This window comes from Rutilus rutilus, assembly GCF_951802725.1.
Source record: "Rutilus rutilus genome assembly, chromosome: 10".
NCBI classification, from domain to species: domain Eukaryota; kingdom Metazoa; phylum Chordata; class Actinopteri; order Cypriniformes; family Leuciscidae; genus Rutilus; species Rutilus rutilus.
The window spans coordinates 23,468,266-23,484,261 of record NC_140215.1 but is presented as its reverse complement, the minus strand read 5'-3'; the positions used below and the strand labels follow the sequence as shown (position 1 = coordinate 23,484,261).

General features: G+C 37.4%; 2 protein-coding genes across 2 annotated transcripts in view; one reads left to right on the top strand and one right to left on the bottom strand.

The window, feature by feature from the left end:
- Positions 1-15,996, top strand: part of myo10l3 (myosin X, like 3) — a 77,445-nt gene that overhangs the window by 12,674 nt on the left and 48,775 nt on the right. Inside the window, exon 2 of the mRNA XM_084421500.1 lies at positions 9,054-9,152. Within this exon, the coding sequence (XP_084277626.1) occupies positions 9,054-9,152 (99 nt within the window). The remainder of the gene's footprint in view (positions 1-9,053; positions 9,153-15,996) is intronic.
- LOC311297835 (gamma-crystallin M2-like) lies at positions 4,452-5,890 on the bottom strand. Its single transcript, XM_084420301.1, has 3 exons — positions 5,308-5,890; positions 4,959-5,201; positions 4,452-4,755 (listed from the first exon to the last, which is right to left on the bottom strand). Exons 1-3 carry the CDS (start codon positions 5,311-5,313, stop codon positions 4,483-4,485), a joined length of 522 nt encoding a protein of 173 aa, XP_084276427.1. The 5' UTR covers positions 5,314-5,890; the 3' UTR covers positions 4,452-4,482.

Sequence of the window (15,996 nt, the reverse complement as noted above, 5' to 3'; positions counted from 1 at the left end):
AGCACAATAGCTTTACTTGCCCAGATGCTATAACTGTAATTTATTTCTGTCCATTCTGGCTTTACTTTGGGGGAAAAGTCACATGTTTTTCTATGGTTCTACTTGACATTGAGTGTCCTTGAGTGCAGAACATATGTTTTCTGGCTGCATTTCTCTGTTCACTTGAAAGATCAATTTCTAGGGTGATTGTTTGGTGGATGTTTACTGGCCCAAGTCAAAAGATTCTCTGTGATAATCTGCTCCCTCGATACGGCTTGGGATATGGAATATATTACAATGTTTATCATCCACTAGGCAAAATCATCAGTCTGATTGATTTGAAAAGTAATTGCATACCCCTCAACAAGCCACATGATTTGAGGTATTATTTTTGACCATGCAGCACAACTTACATGCTGAAGTTTAATATTTTGTTGGTTTTTCAAAATGCCTAGCACTATATTTGAGCTTTTACTTGGGGAAACATTAAGATTATCCTTGAATATTCTAGGAAAGCTTACCCTCATTCTTACACCATAATGATAGATGTCAGCAAACTGAACCACAGTTATCTGCATCATGAATAAGTTAAAACATTGGTTCTGCCCATGCCAGCATTTTATAATTTCTATATATTAATCATTAAAGTGCCCAGCAACAAAACCCATTCATTCAGTAAGGAATAATTGACGACAGGCCGTTGAATTATTAGAAAATAATCCACACCTGAGATGGTAATGCGTCCACGATGCGAAGCAGGTGCATTATTTTCTGATAATTCAATGTACCCGAGTCAATTATTCTGCTTACACTGTAAAAAGTGAACAGTTGGATCAACTTAAAAAAATTACTTCAATTGGTAACACCTAAAGAAATTAAGTTTTCTCAACTTAAATTATCACGTTTTTCACGATAAAACGTGATAATTTAAGTTGAGAAAACTTAATTTCTTTAGGTGTTACCAATTGAAGTAATTTTTTTTAAGTTGATCCAACTGTTCACTTTTTACAGTGTATACTACAGTTACCACACTTCAAACATTGTTCAGATGATGTATTTCAATACATTTGTCAGGTTTTTGTCCTTAAAACGCTCTTGTGTGTAGGATTAATTTCTCACGCATCTAATCCTACGCCTCCGTTCTCCATTCCAAAACGTCATTTGCTAGAGCTAACGGAGACTTGAGCAGACTAATGCAGTTATTAATGCAGTTATGAGAGAGAGAGAGAGAGAGAGAGAGAGAGAGAGAGAGAGAGAGAGAGAGAGACTTATGTTTACTTCCTTTAATCTATGAGATTAAACACAAGTAATTCAATGACATCATGTGCCATAAAGCGCGAATGCTGGAAATGAGAATTATGTAACAATGGCATCTGATCTTCTTAAATCCATAGACCCTGCTTCAGATGTAATTCAGTTCAGTCAGGTCACGTGAAACAGCTTTTCCGAGCTCTGTGCTTGAGTAATTTTCCTCCCGTGCCAGTTACAGACCTGGCTGATCTCTCTCATCTTATCCATGATTTCAGCTCAATAAAATGATGCTGTAATCATATTTCTGTAAATATAGGTATTGCGTTTGGAGCTGATTGTGGTTTGGGAAAGATGTTCTCAAAGATGGCATATTCCAAGTTTAAATAAATGATTAAATAATATTTGCTAAAAATCTGAAGATCTTACCTGGGAAATTATTTTTTTAAGATTCAAACATGTGGCTATTTTTAAGTTTTAATGAGTTCATCGATTTTTTTTGGTCATTTGTCCTGTTATGTTGATCCATACGTGCATGATTTTCTTTCTTTCGCAAGAGAAGACATTTAGCAGAATGTCTGAGCTGCTTTTGTTCATACAGGTGACCCTTTTCACATTTCCATGGTTCTCAGAAGCAGAAGTCATATAGGTTATTAAAAGACAGGAGTCTACAACACATATCATTTTTGTGCTTCCACTCGCTCCAATAGCAAAAGAAAAAAAAAATACGATAGCATTTCTATGAGTTTCCAAAAGAGGAAAAAAGAAAGATGTCAAAGTTTCTGTCACTCATTCACTCTTTCCACTATATTTGAAACACCTATTCAGCAGTGTTCATTTTCTGTTAGTTTTCTGTATTTTAATACCAAGGTAAAATAGCACAAAGTACAAGCGAAAATAAATAATGTTGCTAGACTTACAATGTTTATAACTGTGGAATTGCATCATCGCAGCCTGTGAAAAGCGTCCTTGAAGTGAATAGTGATCAGGTGCTGTCAAGCTCCAAAAATGACACAAAAGCACCACTAAAGTCTCATAAAAGTGGTCCATACACAACTTGTACACTGTATTCTAAGTCATATGAAGTCTTAAAGGAGAACTTGGTAACTTTTTTAACTTAATAAAACTGTCTAGAAATCATTTGGATGGTTAAACAACCTGTTCTGGTGATATTGGTGACTTTCCCCGCTCCCCCCAGCTTTCCCAGGCGGAAAACCAACCTTGCAACTTGGGGACTACCGTCCTGGCAAGATAGAAATTGGAAGTCTCGTGAGAAGCGAGAACTAGAACGAGAACGAGCGCGAAACACAAATTGCTTTACGGCAATTCGACATAAACACCCACGCATGTATGATGTATTACCAGATTACCCACCTCGGTAGACATAGCTCTACACGATACAGTTGACTTGCTCCGATCAAACCAAACGCACATGAGCAGCGGTAGAGAGGGGGAGGAGGCCGCCGCAAGTGAGTTTTTTACGACTGTGTTGTGAAATATACGCCCCCCCAAGCTGTAGGGGGAGCTCATGGGGAAAACATGCGACAACAAAAGGGAAAATCAGCGAAGAAGTGACTAGAGTTCGCTAGAGTTGCAGAGTTCTCCTTTAAGATAGCTTTGTGATGAACAAACTGAAATCATACTTCAATGGTCATTTTGGCTCTTGACAGCCTTTGGTCACAATCCACTTTTATTATAGCAGTGTTATCAGATCAGATAGTCTGCACCTAGATGCGACCAAAACGCAGCCCTGAATGTTTGCTGAGAGCGTGTCTTCTAGACAATCCCCTTTGAAGGCCTCGTCGACATGACAGCGATCGGCACAGATCTTCAGCAGAGACTACAAGAACCAGACTGGTCCTCCGCATAGACCCTATGACCAGCTTCGGATCCATACCGGCGTGATGAATTGATCTTCAAGCAAAAGGAACTGGATGAATATTTGAGTGCTAATGATCCTGATTTGAATTCTGACTTGTGATGCATCATAATGACACCGTGTTCGTTCGTTGGCCAGAAGAGAACTGGCTCCCTGACTGAGCCTGGTTTTCTCCATTCTATCCCCGATGGAGTTCGGGTTCCTTGCCGCTGTCGCCTCTGGCTTGCTTAGTTGGGGACACTTAATATTCAACAATATTATTGATCTGACTACTGATGCTGTTGTATGAGAACTGAACTGAGCTGGATGATGACGTCCTTTTTTGCAGAACTGCTTCATAGATGAAATTAACTAATTGATTATCTTTACAATGGAACTGAATCAACACTGAACTGACTTCAGCTGAACAACAGCTGAACATTTTCCTGTTATCACTGTAAAGCTGCATCGAAACAATCTGTATTGTATGAAGCGCTATATAAATAAAGGTGACTTGACTTGACTAAAATAATGTGCTATCCAAAAGTCTTGAAACATCAAGAATGTGAGTAAATTATGTCAGAATTTTTATTTATAGGTGAACTATCCCTTTAACGATTACCTCCACTTGAGATCTTTAATGTGTCTGGCCTCATTATATTCCACGTCTCCATTGCAGTGTATCATGTGTCTATGATCATCTTCATACTGCGTGTTTTGGAAAGAGTGGATGTATATTGTGTGAATGCCTGCACATGTTGCCTACGGGACCCAATGCTGTTGCACATGTCAGGTCATTATTAAAAGTTAATGAGGATTGATATCCTCATGCTCTGACCTTGGGGATTGGGTTTCCTGGTGGAAGCCTCTCCCATTGATCCTTTGGTTCTCATGTGCTGTTGGACAAACTACTCTCTCAACACTCCATTGGCCGTCTGAATGGCCGCGCTGTGAAGATTTATGGCTGTCAGTGTGTAAGTGTGAGAGATCAGAACCTGGCACACCATACACACTAAAGGCCCGTTCACACCAATAACCGTAACTATAACTTTTACCAGATAAGCGTAGTTTTCTCTGGTGTCTGCGCGCGCAATAAGTGGGTGGGCAATATGCTATAATGCTTCGTCTTGATGTCACAACGAAACGGCTTAGGTTTCATTTTAAAAACTATTCATTTAATTGACTCAGAGTCGACTCTTACTTTTGAAAAACAGTAACTTTATATACGGTGCACTTTCAGATTTAAAACTTTGCAGGATGTTTTCATTCACTCAGAGCTATGTTACACACTACATGAAAGGTGTTTTTTGGTGGATTACACATGTAAATATTGGCAATAATGATTATTCAGACAGTTTTATGTTGTAGAGTTATCATTTTATTGAAACATCTGAACACTAGTACCAGGAGTCCATGATACGCCTCATGCTCATGAATCTCATGCCACCCATATTGCTGAAGTTCCTGTACTCTCCAGGCCTGAAGTAGGTCATCTTGCCTCTGTAGTGGGCCTGCTCATACATGAGCCAGTGGCCGTCCATCACATGACAGGACTGGCAGTGAGACATGCGGTAACGGTCCATGATGTTGTCACAGTCATCCATCATCTCGTACATCTGACCCATGAAGTTCTCCCTCTCGTAGATCCTCATTCTGTAGGATCCTCTGTGCTGTTGTGGAAGAGAAGTCAGTTTACGTATAAATTAATTAGGAAGAACCATTATCACATGTAGTCACAAGTCTAACTTCAACAAAAATCTAGGTCTATCTCACACAGTTTACCATTCTGATTTCAAAATAAATGGTTAAAATAAATTTAGGACTGTTGTCTAATGTCAGTTAATAAATACGTCAAGAGGTTCATGGAGCTCACCATAGAGATCATACGGCAGGACCTGATGCAGTTGCTCATTCCAAACATGGACATGCAATCAGAGTACTCGCCCCTTCTAAAGAAATACTGATTTCCCATGTAGTTGGGATGATCATACATCATCCAGCATCCGCTGTGCACTCTACAAGAGTGGCAGTGGCTCATGTAGGAGGAGAAGTCACCGCTGTCGCCGGTACACTCGTAAGAGCGACCCTGGAAATTTCTTTCTTCATAAAAGGTGACCTGAAATTTTATTTAGTTAATCTCTTAGTGGTTTTAAGGGAGGAAAATAGCACATTAAAGTAATTTGAGTGAAATTGTATGGATCGGGAGCTGTAATAAAGTTTACCTTCATGGTTGCGCTGTCTGATCCTCAGTAGTTCCACAAAGGAGAAGCTGAAGCTGATTCTGGTTGTTGACTGACTGCTGTCACCCGTACCTTTATACTAGACCAAGACTAAAGACTACACAGCACCTATTGTTAGTCAATTCCTGACTGTGCAAGTTGGAATAGAGGCCATTCTAGCTAACGCTTGGTATGTAGATCTTAGTCCTTTCATTTTCAGGATTCTAGCATTTCCTGAGTTTCTAAATGTAGTTTTTTTCCCCTAAAAGTTTCTAATTTGCTAAAATTTAAAATTAAAATGCGGAACACTAAGCAAAGATTTAAACAAGGAGGTTCCATTGGTTTGTCTTGTTTCATAATCTTGTTTAATTTTTTTTTTTTTTATTCTAATCCACAAGACTTGGACCATGATGGATCCATTTTTAGTCCAACTGTAATTTGAGAGAAATTCATTTGAGAACGTGTCATTTTATTATGTTCCTTCTGGATTCCATTTGAAGTTTCCATTTGAAGTTGTTGTGTTATGTTCTTCTTCTGTCTGTTCTAGGTTCACAACCTAATGGTTTAGATGTTTTTTGTTTTTAAGTTATTAGCTGTTATGTGTAATCCTCATGTCTCTTTTGTCTTTATGTATTATTGTTCGGTCTACCTGCATCATTCAGCTAATGGTTTGTTTTTTCAAATTCAAAGCACATTATATCTAGCCTCTTTGGCATAGTGAAAAGTTCTCAGTATTTGCAATAGAATAGTGGTTCTCAACGGGGGGCGGTAGTTCAGAAAACAACGGGGAGCGTTGGAAGCAAATTTTTTTAAAGGGGGGGCGTTTAAATATATAACGCAATTTTTTGTTCATTTACTTTGATTAATTTTAAGCATTTAGTAATTTATTTGTGATAAACACTTTAAGAGGGCTATTTAAAAAGTGTTAGGACTATGTATAAATTATGTTGTAAAACATATGCGCAGAGTGTGATGTCATATTGTGTGTGTGCACGCGCGTCTATGGTGCGCGTGAAAGAATACGTCAGCAGCGCTAAAAAAAAAAATATAAAAAAATCAAAATTCGTCCGCTGCCGCTTTATTCCGGTCAGAAGTCCACCGTCAGTGTTGTAGGTAGGCACTAGGCAGGGTTTTTTTGTGTTCATTTCTATTGCATTACGATTGAAAGCAGTATCAATAATGTCAAAAATATGATGTGCAGTCAAGTTCGGGTGTGTGTATTATATGCTGTGTTCTCACCGATACGCTTGTTGTGATTCGCGGAGTTTTGACGAGTTGTATTTTGACGACTTTATATTATTTCTTATTCAAAAGTTTAGAATGCCTAATATTCTAAAATCTTCCAGTTTAATGCGACATGTAGCCTAATCAATCATGTTCCCATTCACTCCGGCGACGAAAGTTTAAAATGAATTAAACTAAATTCTATTTAAGGTAAAACTTTTACATTTTTACGCATTAACTATAATTCCAATCCCTAATGCCAAAATGGTTTCTTTGTTCACCGAGTAATTTCTGGTCAGGCATTATTGTTAACTCGCAAGACAGTAAGGAGAAAATGACAATTTAATGGATAATTTAAATAGCCTATATTCTGCAATCACATTTTGGTAATGTATTCATGCCCCCGAACCCCCCGAACCCCCCTAGAAGGCACGAGGTCCACCCACCACAGATTTAGCAAAAATCCTGTGAGAAACACTGGCATTGCTGTGCCAGTGCAGTTTATAGCTTGTTTTTTGGATTAATCACTATAGTTCAATTGTATTAATAAATGACAATTTTGCACTTATTTCATCTGTTAACTCTCACTCGTTCCTGCTCGCTCATTAGTTTGGGGGGGGCGTTCAGGGACCTGGATATTGGATAGGGGGCACTGGCCCAAAAAAGTTTGAGAACCACTGCAATAGAAGAACAGTTTTAAGTGAATAAACCTTAGATCCATTAGGGACCTTTCTGATGCCAATGATGTTGTAATAGTTTTAAAAGGCAGATCTTTTACCATAATCAGTTTTTTCTACCGATTGTTTTTAATCATTATGAAGCTTCTTAAATGTATTAATGCTCAAGACGCTTGAGTGTTGAATTTCAATCACAGTTTATTAAACAATTGGAGATCAATATCATCAAACAGAATTTTTAAATGACACAAAGCCTTCAAAGTTGTAGCTGAATGGATTGCAAAAATCATCTTTCTTGGTTGAGAATTCAAAAGTAGTCAGGGGTGCCCTAAGGATTTTCCTGAATGGTACGCAAAAGAAAAAATGTAGCCTAGGTGACTGCATCACAGCAGCTATTTATTTACATCTTGTGATCCTAATTAAACTTGATTTTTCACTGAATAGTTTCCACACTAACGCACAATAACGCACGTTCTGTTTATTATAAGCACACGTTGCACTTTTTTCATCTGCCACTTTAAAGCTAGAGTTCTTTAAAGCAGGATAGATTCTGATTGGCTGTCATTGTTTTTTCCTTCATCAGCTGAAAAAAATCCTTCTCAAAGTTATTCCAACAATATTGTTTGGTTATCGTTATAGTTGTGGTGTGGACTTCCCTATTCTCATAGAATATACAACAGTTATGGTTATAGTTATCATCCTTGGTGTGAACGGCCATTAAGACAGTGTTTACAGTTCACAACAGCAGGAAATGACTAGTGGTCTTAGCAGCCAGACTTTTGTTTTCCTGTTTTTGCATCTCCATTTCTGCATTCTTGGCCTTCCGATTGAAAACATGGAAGTTGGCGGCTTTGTTTAAAGGATGCCACACAATTAGACAAAAGCATTGCTAGACCACCCTTTCGTTGCAGCTGTTTTCATCATTAGAGATTTGAGCAAACGCATACACTTAAAGGCATAGTTCATCCAAAAATGGAAACTCACGCTCATGTCGTTCCAAACCTGAAGCTATGACTTTCTTTCTTCTGCAGAACACAAAAGCAGATCATTTGAAAATGTCTATTTTGTCCATACATTGAAAGTCAATGGGGTCCAATGTTGTTTTGGACCCCATTAACTATAATTATATGAACAAACAGTTAACCATTCTTCACAATATCTTATTTTATGTTCCACAGGCGAAAGAAAGTCATACAGGTTTAGAATGACTTTTACAATTCAGACTGATCTTGGGACTTGACTCTATTGATTTGGAGGCAGTAAGCAACCACCCAGAATGCCCTAGCATTGAGGCGAGTGCACAAGCAAAGGCCCCTTCATAAAACTGACATGAGAAACAACCACCTCTTTTTAAAGTACAGGGTTTGGTGCTGTCAAAAGGGCTTTACTTTGGTTTGCCAGCATGTGCTGTTGGCATGAATAGTGTTCTGTGCTGCCTGTGTGCCCACAATGTGTGTTTAAACCCATTGGGAGGGATCTTTCTACCAGTCAAATGCACCACTGTATGACTACAAAATGAAAACGTAGCGAGACGGAATGGCTGTGGTGCTTTAATGATGATGATGGAAAGACCATGATGGGGTTTAAGGGTTGGCCTGTGGTTGAGATCAATTGAAATTGCTGACTGATATCCTCTTTCTATCATCTTGTTCTGTTCTCATCTCTTTTAGAAGCACATAATATTGTCTCCTCCATATACAGTACATGCATGTTTCATTTATGTACCAGCCACAATAGTAAGGAAATCTCTGTCTTCTTAGGTCAGATCTTTAATGAGCTTGTCTTTTTTGTGCTGTTCTTGATTGGTTTGTTGTATTTAATGTCTCATATGGTCTGTCTGTCTTTTAGGGAGCTCATGTGTGGGTGCGGGATAAGGAGCAGCTCTTTCCCTCCATTGTCAGCTGCTGTGATGACCGGACTCTCATCCTCACCACAGACTATGGAGAGGTAAGAGGAAAAATTTAAAAATGATTTTTCACATGCCTGCTGTGAACTTTTATTTTAACAAAAATGAAAAAAAATGACAAGTACTCACCCTCATGTAGTTCCAAACCATCCGTGGAACACAAAAGATGATGTTGGTCACTATGTGCTTTCATTGTATTAAAAAAAGTTTGAATATTCTTTCAAATTTCTCCTTTTATATTAAAGAGTGTGAATAAATGATGACACAACTTTCATTTCTCTTTAAGAGCTTTCACCTTTATTTGTGCCATTGTTTTTGGCATTTTATTCTTAATAAATCGGATGGCCATCTGTCTGAGAGAGATAAACGTTTCACTGTTAATGTCTTCAATTGTGTGAGGTCCTGCAGGTAAAGTACGGTTTGAATTAATTCCAGTTTCTCACTACTACAGTTAGACCTTTTGATATGAATAGCAGGAATGTCCATAAGGAAGCCGAGTTTAGCCACTGCGTTTAATCAGTATGGCCCTCTGTTAAAGCTTTGTGTCTGGAGGAAATCCTGTTCTCAAAGCACAATAAGAATGCAGGTCAGAATATATTTATCAGATGTGTGTCAACATGTAGCCTGTGTGCTTTGTTCTGGTCCTACATAATTTAGCAATTGTGATATACTGTACAGTTCAGCTCATATGTTTAAATATCTCTTGCAGACTTTGTATGATCAATTTTTAATCTCCATTAAATCTCCAGAAAAATGGATTCTTTATCATTAACCGAACATACAGTATGGACTATCTTGCGACAGGAAAGCTGCTATACAAATTTGTAATCTTATTAGTAATCGTGTGTGTCATTCTGAACATACAGCACAAATTGATTTCTTTCTTACTATTCCTATTCCACATTTAAATCACTTCAGACTGATTACTATTTCCATAGATGAATACTTGAGTATTTCCATAATTGCTTAAACCGGCAGTTTTTCAATTCCAGATTTAATGCAGACTCTGCAATTCTTATAGACCTTATGCACCAGAGAAACAAGGGCGCCGCCATCTTTGGAAAATTGTCTTTTAACTTCCGTTTTGCGGTCGCTCTTTATATTTATATGGCATTTCTGTCCAGGAGTAATTAGCTTTTTAAGTGGATTTACTTAATGTAAAGTGAACGAAAGTTATCATGAGGACTGTAATGTTTAAAGCAGATGACTTAACAAATGTAAATCGACCGGGAAGATTTTAAAACGAGCCGTTCATTAATAAACACACAAAACGCTGTGAAAATACAGACCGGAAGTCAAAAGACAATGAGCGCAGCGCTGAAAAGGGGCGGAGCTACATAAGGTCTATATTCTACATGCATTAAAGTGCCCCTATTATGTTTTTTTAAAGTTCCCTAATTTTGTTTTGGAGGTCTCCTACAACAGGTTTATATGCATCAAATGTAAAAAAAAAAAAAAACTTTCATTTTCTCGTAATATACATTGCACATCACCACATTTTTCTATAATTCTCAAACGACTCGTCAGATGATTCAGTCTCTCTAAATTCCTCCTTCCCTTCAGCCTGCTCTGCTCTGATTGGCCAGATGGCCCAGTCTGTTGTGATTGGTTATTATCAGTTATTATTACCATAACTGAATTTCAGCTGTGGAGGCTTCCTCAATCCTCAGCGTATGTACACATTGTAAAGACAGTAATGATGACGTCAATTTTACCAAGCACTTACGTGAATGACTGATGTAACATACACGTTTGTAAAACAAATCTTGCTCCATCCTTTATCTATACTCAAAGAAGTAAAAATGACAGACAATCTGCATTAATAGACACAGTTTTATGTAATAGTGGCCCACAGCAGCTTAGCAGAAGTATTTCAGTAAGACAGTAATAACGTAATAATAATAATCTAAAACACAAAACTACGCATTTTGAACACCCGGTAGAAAATATATACATTAATAATTATTCATGCTTACAGGTTGTGATTCTGAGGAGCAAGCTGGTCCAAATAAACTGGGTACTGACCCATCTTTCAAGAGCAAGTGTTTTGCGAATCCCATGATGAACTCTGAGATTTGAGAAGCAGTCGTCAGTAAAATTACGGGTTTGAGGGCTGGTCAAGTTGTTCGTGGGCGGACAACGTACAGCATAGGCTGCCATTATGCAAATGTCTTTTCTAGTGACTTAGAACTGTCACTTAGTGGGATTCAAATTACAGACGATTCGTTTAGGCGGTTCTGAGCTGATTATTTCTTTTGGAAGACAATTACTTTATTTATCGTGCTTTTTCGACTTTACAACTTTGCAGAACACACACTGCATGAAAGGGAATATTCGAAAAACCATAATAAGGGCATTTTAACATAAATGACTTCCAATGTGGTGGTGATCAATTTGTGTTTAGTACAAGCACAGTATGTGACCATAGAGAAGTATTCAGAGACTATACCAACTAAAGATAATGAAAAATGAAATGAAACTCTCATTTCAAACTGTTAACACCCCAAACCGACAGTTAGACTCCCGGCATGCAGTGCAGTGTCTGGCTCATAAAACTGCATAGTAAAGTGTTAGTGCATGGGACCCCGTCACATGTTTTATTTAGCGAGCTTACTGTGGCATCCATGCCCAAACAGAGATCAGGAGGCTGTGTGTGAGTTCAGTGAGGTGTGAAGAGACTGACACTCCACTGACACACTGTTCTGGGGTGAAGCTTGAGCTCGAGCTCATTCAGAAGAGTGACTTCCTCTTGCCAGAGCTCTGTCTGTCTATGTACAGTATGTATGTAGGTTCACTCTATCTGTCTGTTTGTCTCATTTGGTCTTTGGTGCAAAAAAGTAAATTATTTGTATTTTTATTTAAAGCTGGATTGTAACTGATGTATTAATACTGTATAATAAGCCTATTTTTGTAATCATTTTAGACTTGAAATGCTTTTAACACCATTATCAGCAGTATTTAATAGACTCTTGGCTTTCACTAAGTCTGTAGATAGTGTTTTGTAAAGCAAACCCTGTGTTTTTCTGGGATTGCTTTGAGCAGGGTGTGACTCAGCGCTGGTACAGCGGATGGGTTGAGAGAAGAACGCTTCCTGTGAAGAGTAGAGCCATTTCAGCTGGCCTCCATGTGTCTGCTCACTACTGGGCCGTCCCTATTGATCAGGCCCCACCCACCTCATGCATATTCATATAATCTATGCTCTATAATACAGCAGGGTGTGGTCTTTCAAACACAAAGCCTCATGCAGGGCTCTTGTACAGAAGATGCCAGTAACTCTTTTAATTACAAACCTTCAGTCACTAGACAATTAATCATTTAGATTATTTACTTTTAATAAGCTGATACAGTATACAACAAACTTGATGAAATTAATTTGAATTTTATTGCGTATACAAGGCAATGATAGTATTTTAATGACACAGATGGCAGACAATATATGTATAGCATAAAATGATCTTTGCTTGAATAAACAATCTTTTGGTTAAATACAGTCCTAAAATGATACTGTAGTTTTATATTTAAACATGCTCTCAGATTTTTTTTTTAACCTTGTTTTGGTGCATCAGTCAGCGGCCCTGCCCTCGGTGAAAACGCCACATTAGGAAAACATTGATTGTGCACTTTATAACTCTGGATCAATGGATTTAGCAGATGGTTTTACATGCACACGCACGTTTAGGGGAGTGTGTTGGTTCTCATGTAAGTGCATTGATGTTGTGTGTGTACTTATTGTTTGGAAGACCATGAAAGCATTAATTGAATGCTAATACTTGAATTGTAAAATATTTACAGGAATGAATATGCCGTTTCTCATGCAAGTCATGCAAACTTAAATGAAGATTAACAACAATTCCTAATGCTTAATCACTTCGTGCATGATGAGGAAGTCTTGCTTCTGAGGAAGACAGATAAACCTACATGGACAATGGACAGTTCCGCTAAACAAGTGGAAATTTGGTATCTTATAGTGATAGCAAACTGGAACACAAATAATAACTCCTACAAATTCCAGGAAATTCCATTTATTTATCCCACACTAGAGCATATTTTTTTCAAGCTGACTACTCTGGTTGCTTTTTCTCATTTTTTATTGATGATCTCATCATCAGGATTCCCAGTTCTCCCAGGGATGGTCCATTGCTTAGCAACCAGAGGTGATGTTCCCGTTTTCTGGCACACTGTCAACACTGACACCCATTGTCCTGTCTGAATGCCTGTAATGTGCTAATGGCGCTATGACAAGCTGACTCCCTGCCATGTGTCAATTTGCAGAGCACAGCAGGACACTATAACCTGGGGTGCATAGATGATCATAGATGTTAAATACACTCTTATTTTCACAAAATTTATGACAATTTGTTTGCAGTCAGCATGAACTGAGTACAAAATGACAGCAGTTATGATAGATTGCATCAGATTTTAAATGTTGCTGTAGAAAACCCTTGTTCAGTATTTACTTTGTAGCCATCATGCTGCTCAGTTGTCATATTCCTAAAATTGTGTTACATATTGTATAACATAAGTGAGTTGACAGCCACACAACGGCAGAGGACAATCAGATGAGGCATATGAAATGTTGCTTTGAGAGTCAAATTATCAGACCAGAATTGTCTCATTTTATGAAAGTTATAATTATATTAGTTCAAAAGTTTGGGTTTGGTAAGGTTTTTTTTTTTAATATTTTTGAAAGTAATCTCATGTTTACCAAGGCTGCACTTATTTGATTTTAAATACAGTATAAACACAGGAATGTTGTAAAATATTATCACTACTTAAAATATTTTCTATTTGAATATGTTTTCAAAATGTAATTTTTTCCTTTGATGGCAAAACTGAATTTTCAGCATCATTACGCCAGTCTTCAGTGTCACATGATCCTTCAGAAATCATTCTAATATGCTGATTTGCTGTTCAAGAAGCATTTCTTATTATTATCAGTGTTGAAAACAGTTGTGCTGCTTCATATTTCAAAGTTCAAAAACACAGCATTTATTTAAAATATAAATATTTTGTATCATTAAAATGTCTTCTCTGTCTCTTTTGATCAATTTAATGCATCCAATCAAAATAAAAGTGTTAATTTATTTTAGAAAGAAAATTGTTGGCCCCAAACTTTTAAACGGTGGTGTATATATTAAATTAATAATTTAAATTAAGGGTTATTATAGTTTTTAAAAGTTTTTATAATTCCATTTTATTTTTAGCTTTTCTTTATTTAAATTTAATTTTTGTTAGATTTCCCTGTATGGCTGTTACCTTCAGTGTAGTTTTAGTTTTATAGTTTATTTATTTTATTTTAATTGTATTATTTTTGTGCTGCCCAAGTTAAATAATATAAATTAAATCTAGTGGCATTTAAAAAAAAAGAAAGAATCTATACAATATATTTATTTTTTTCAGTTAGTTTTAGAGTCATAAAAATCAGTTTTAGTTTATTTTTTATTTTTTTATATTCTTTTTTTATTTGATCTGTTAATGAAAATATTTTAATTGAGTTTTCTTTATAGTTTTTTAGTGGTGACATTCATTTAAGTGGATTAATCTTTTAAGAGACCTCAGGGCCGTTGCTTGAATTCACAGGGTACAAGACACCCTTTTTGTGGATGTTTATGGACCCATACACTCGGACCAAGGGACATTTTCCAGGTCATCCCCACGTAATGAAGCCCTGCCTCTTACCACATCCTGTGAATGTTTGATTTAGACACATTTATTGTCATTTTAAACCTCCCACTTCGCATGTACCGAGTGTTGTTTCAACCTCCAGGCTGTTTGTTTGCCCTTAGTGGTGGGAGCCAGCATCTTATGAATAGGAATTTGGGGAATTTTCTCCAGATCAACAGGAATGTTTCAATTAAACATCCTTGACTTATTTACTGGATGTTTGCGGATGAATCATGTGGCTGGAGCTCATGTATTTTGTGCATGGACTTTGACCCAAAGTGCGCCTGGCGTCCTTCTGTGTTGAGAAATGACCCATAGAGAGCAAATTCCTGGTCTGGTGAAAGATGAGGCGTCACACAACGATAACGCAAACTATGAAACACATTAACACAGCTATGATGCAACAATGACCTCATTATACATGAATGAATCATGATAAAGTCATAGCGCCCCCTAGAATAAACTCACACTGCTTCACACCCGAAACTTTAATCTGATAAACAGAGCCTCAGGTGTTACTACACATGGGTTTTGTGTCTCGTATCTCCATATAGATCTCATTATCTCAGGTGGGGGCTGAGATTCTGCCAAAGTGCTGTTTCCTTTCTGTCTTGTCTGATCAATGAATCTCATCTGTCTGGAGACAGGCCTGACGAGCCACAATGATAAGATCATTATTGTATGTCATCATTCAATTTTAGTGGCACTTTTTGCTAATGGATTTGTCATCGATCTCAGTTACAAGAATAACTATGACCTACACGCTTCGAAAGAAACATTCAACACAATTTTAAGGAACTTATTTAACTAGAGTTCTTTGCCAGGGTGTTCCAAATGAGTTGCTAAAGTGTTTTGAGTGATTGTTTTCCTTCGCTGGTTTTATCGTCTACTGGTTAAAGGTAGGTTATAGGCAATTTTCGTGCTGGAGTTAAATACTACAGTTTTGTTCCAAGTCCTAACTTTAAATATGAACAACACCTTAGCAAGCACAACTAATTACACTTTGTCTGCATATATAGCAGACTTTGGCTGTCTAAAGCCTGTTTAAATGTGTTCTTTTATCCACATTCTTCCTAGATTTGAGCGCATTATGGGAGTAACTTCCGTTAAACTGTAAACAATCAGCGAAAGGTTCACTCTATGAACACAATAATAAGCATTTTCAAAAACTGGGTACAATCAGATGCATTATTCTACTCATCCCTTCAACCATCCAACATT

Bases quoted from the DNA above. Each gene is read 5' to 3' on its own strand.
- LOC311297835 (XM_084420301.1), bottom strand. The intron at 4,756-4,958 runs GTGAGCTCCATG...CTTCCACAACAG, and splicing joins CCTGCCGTATGATCTCTATG to CACAGAGGATCCTACAGAAT.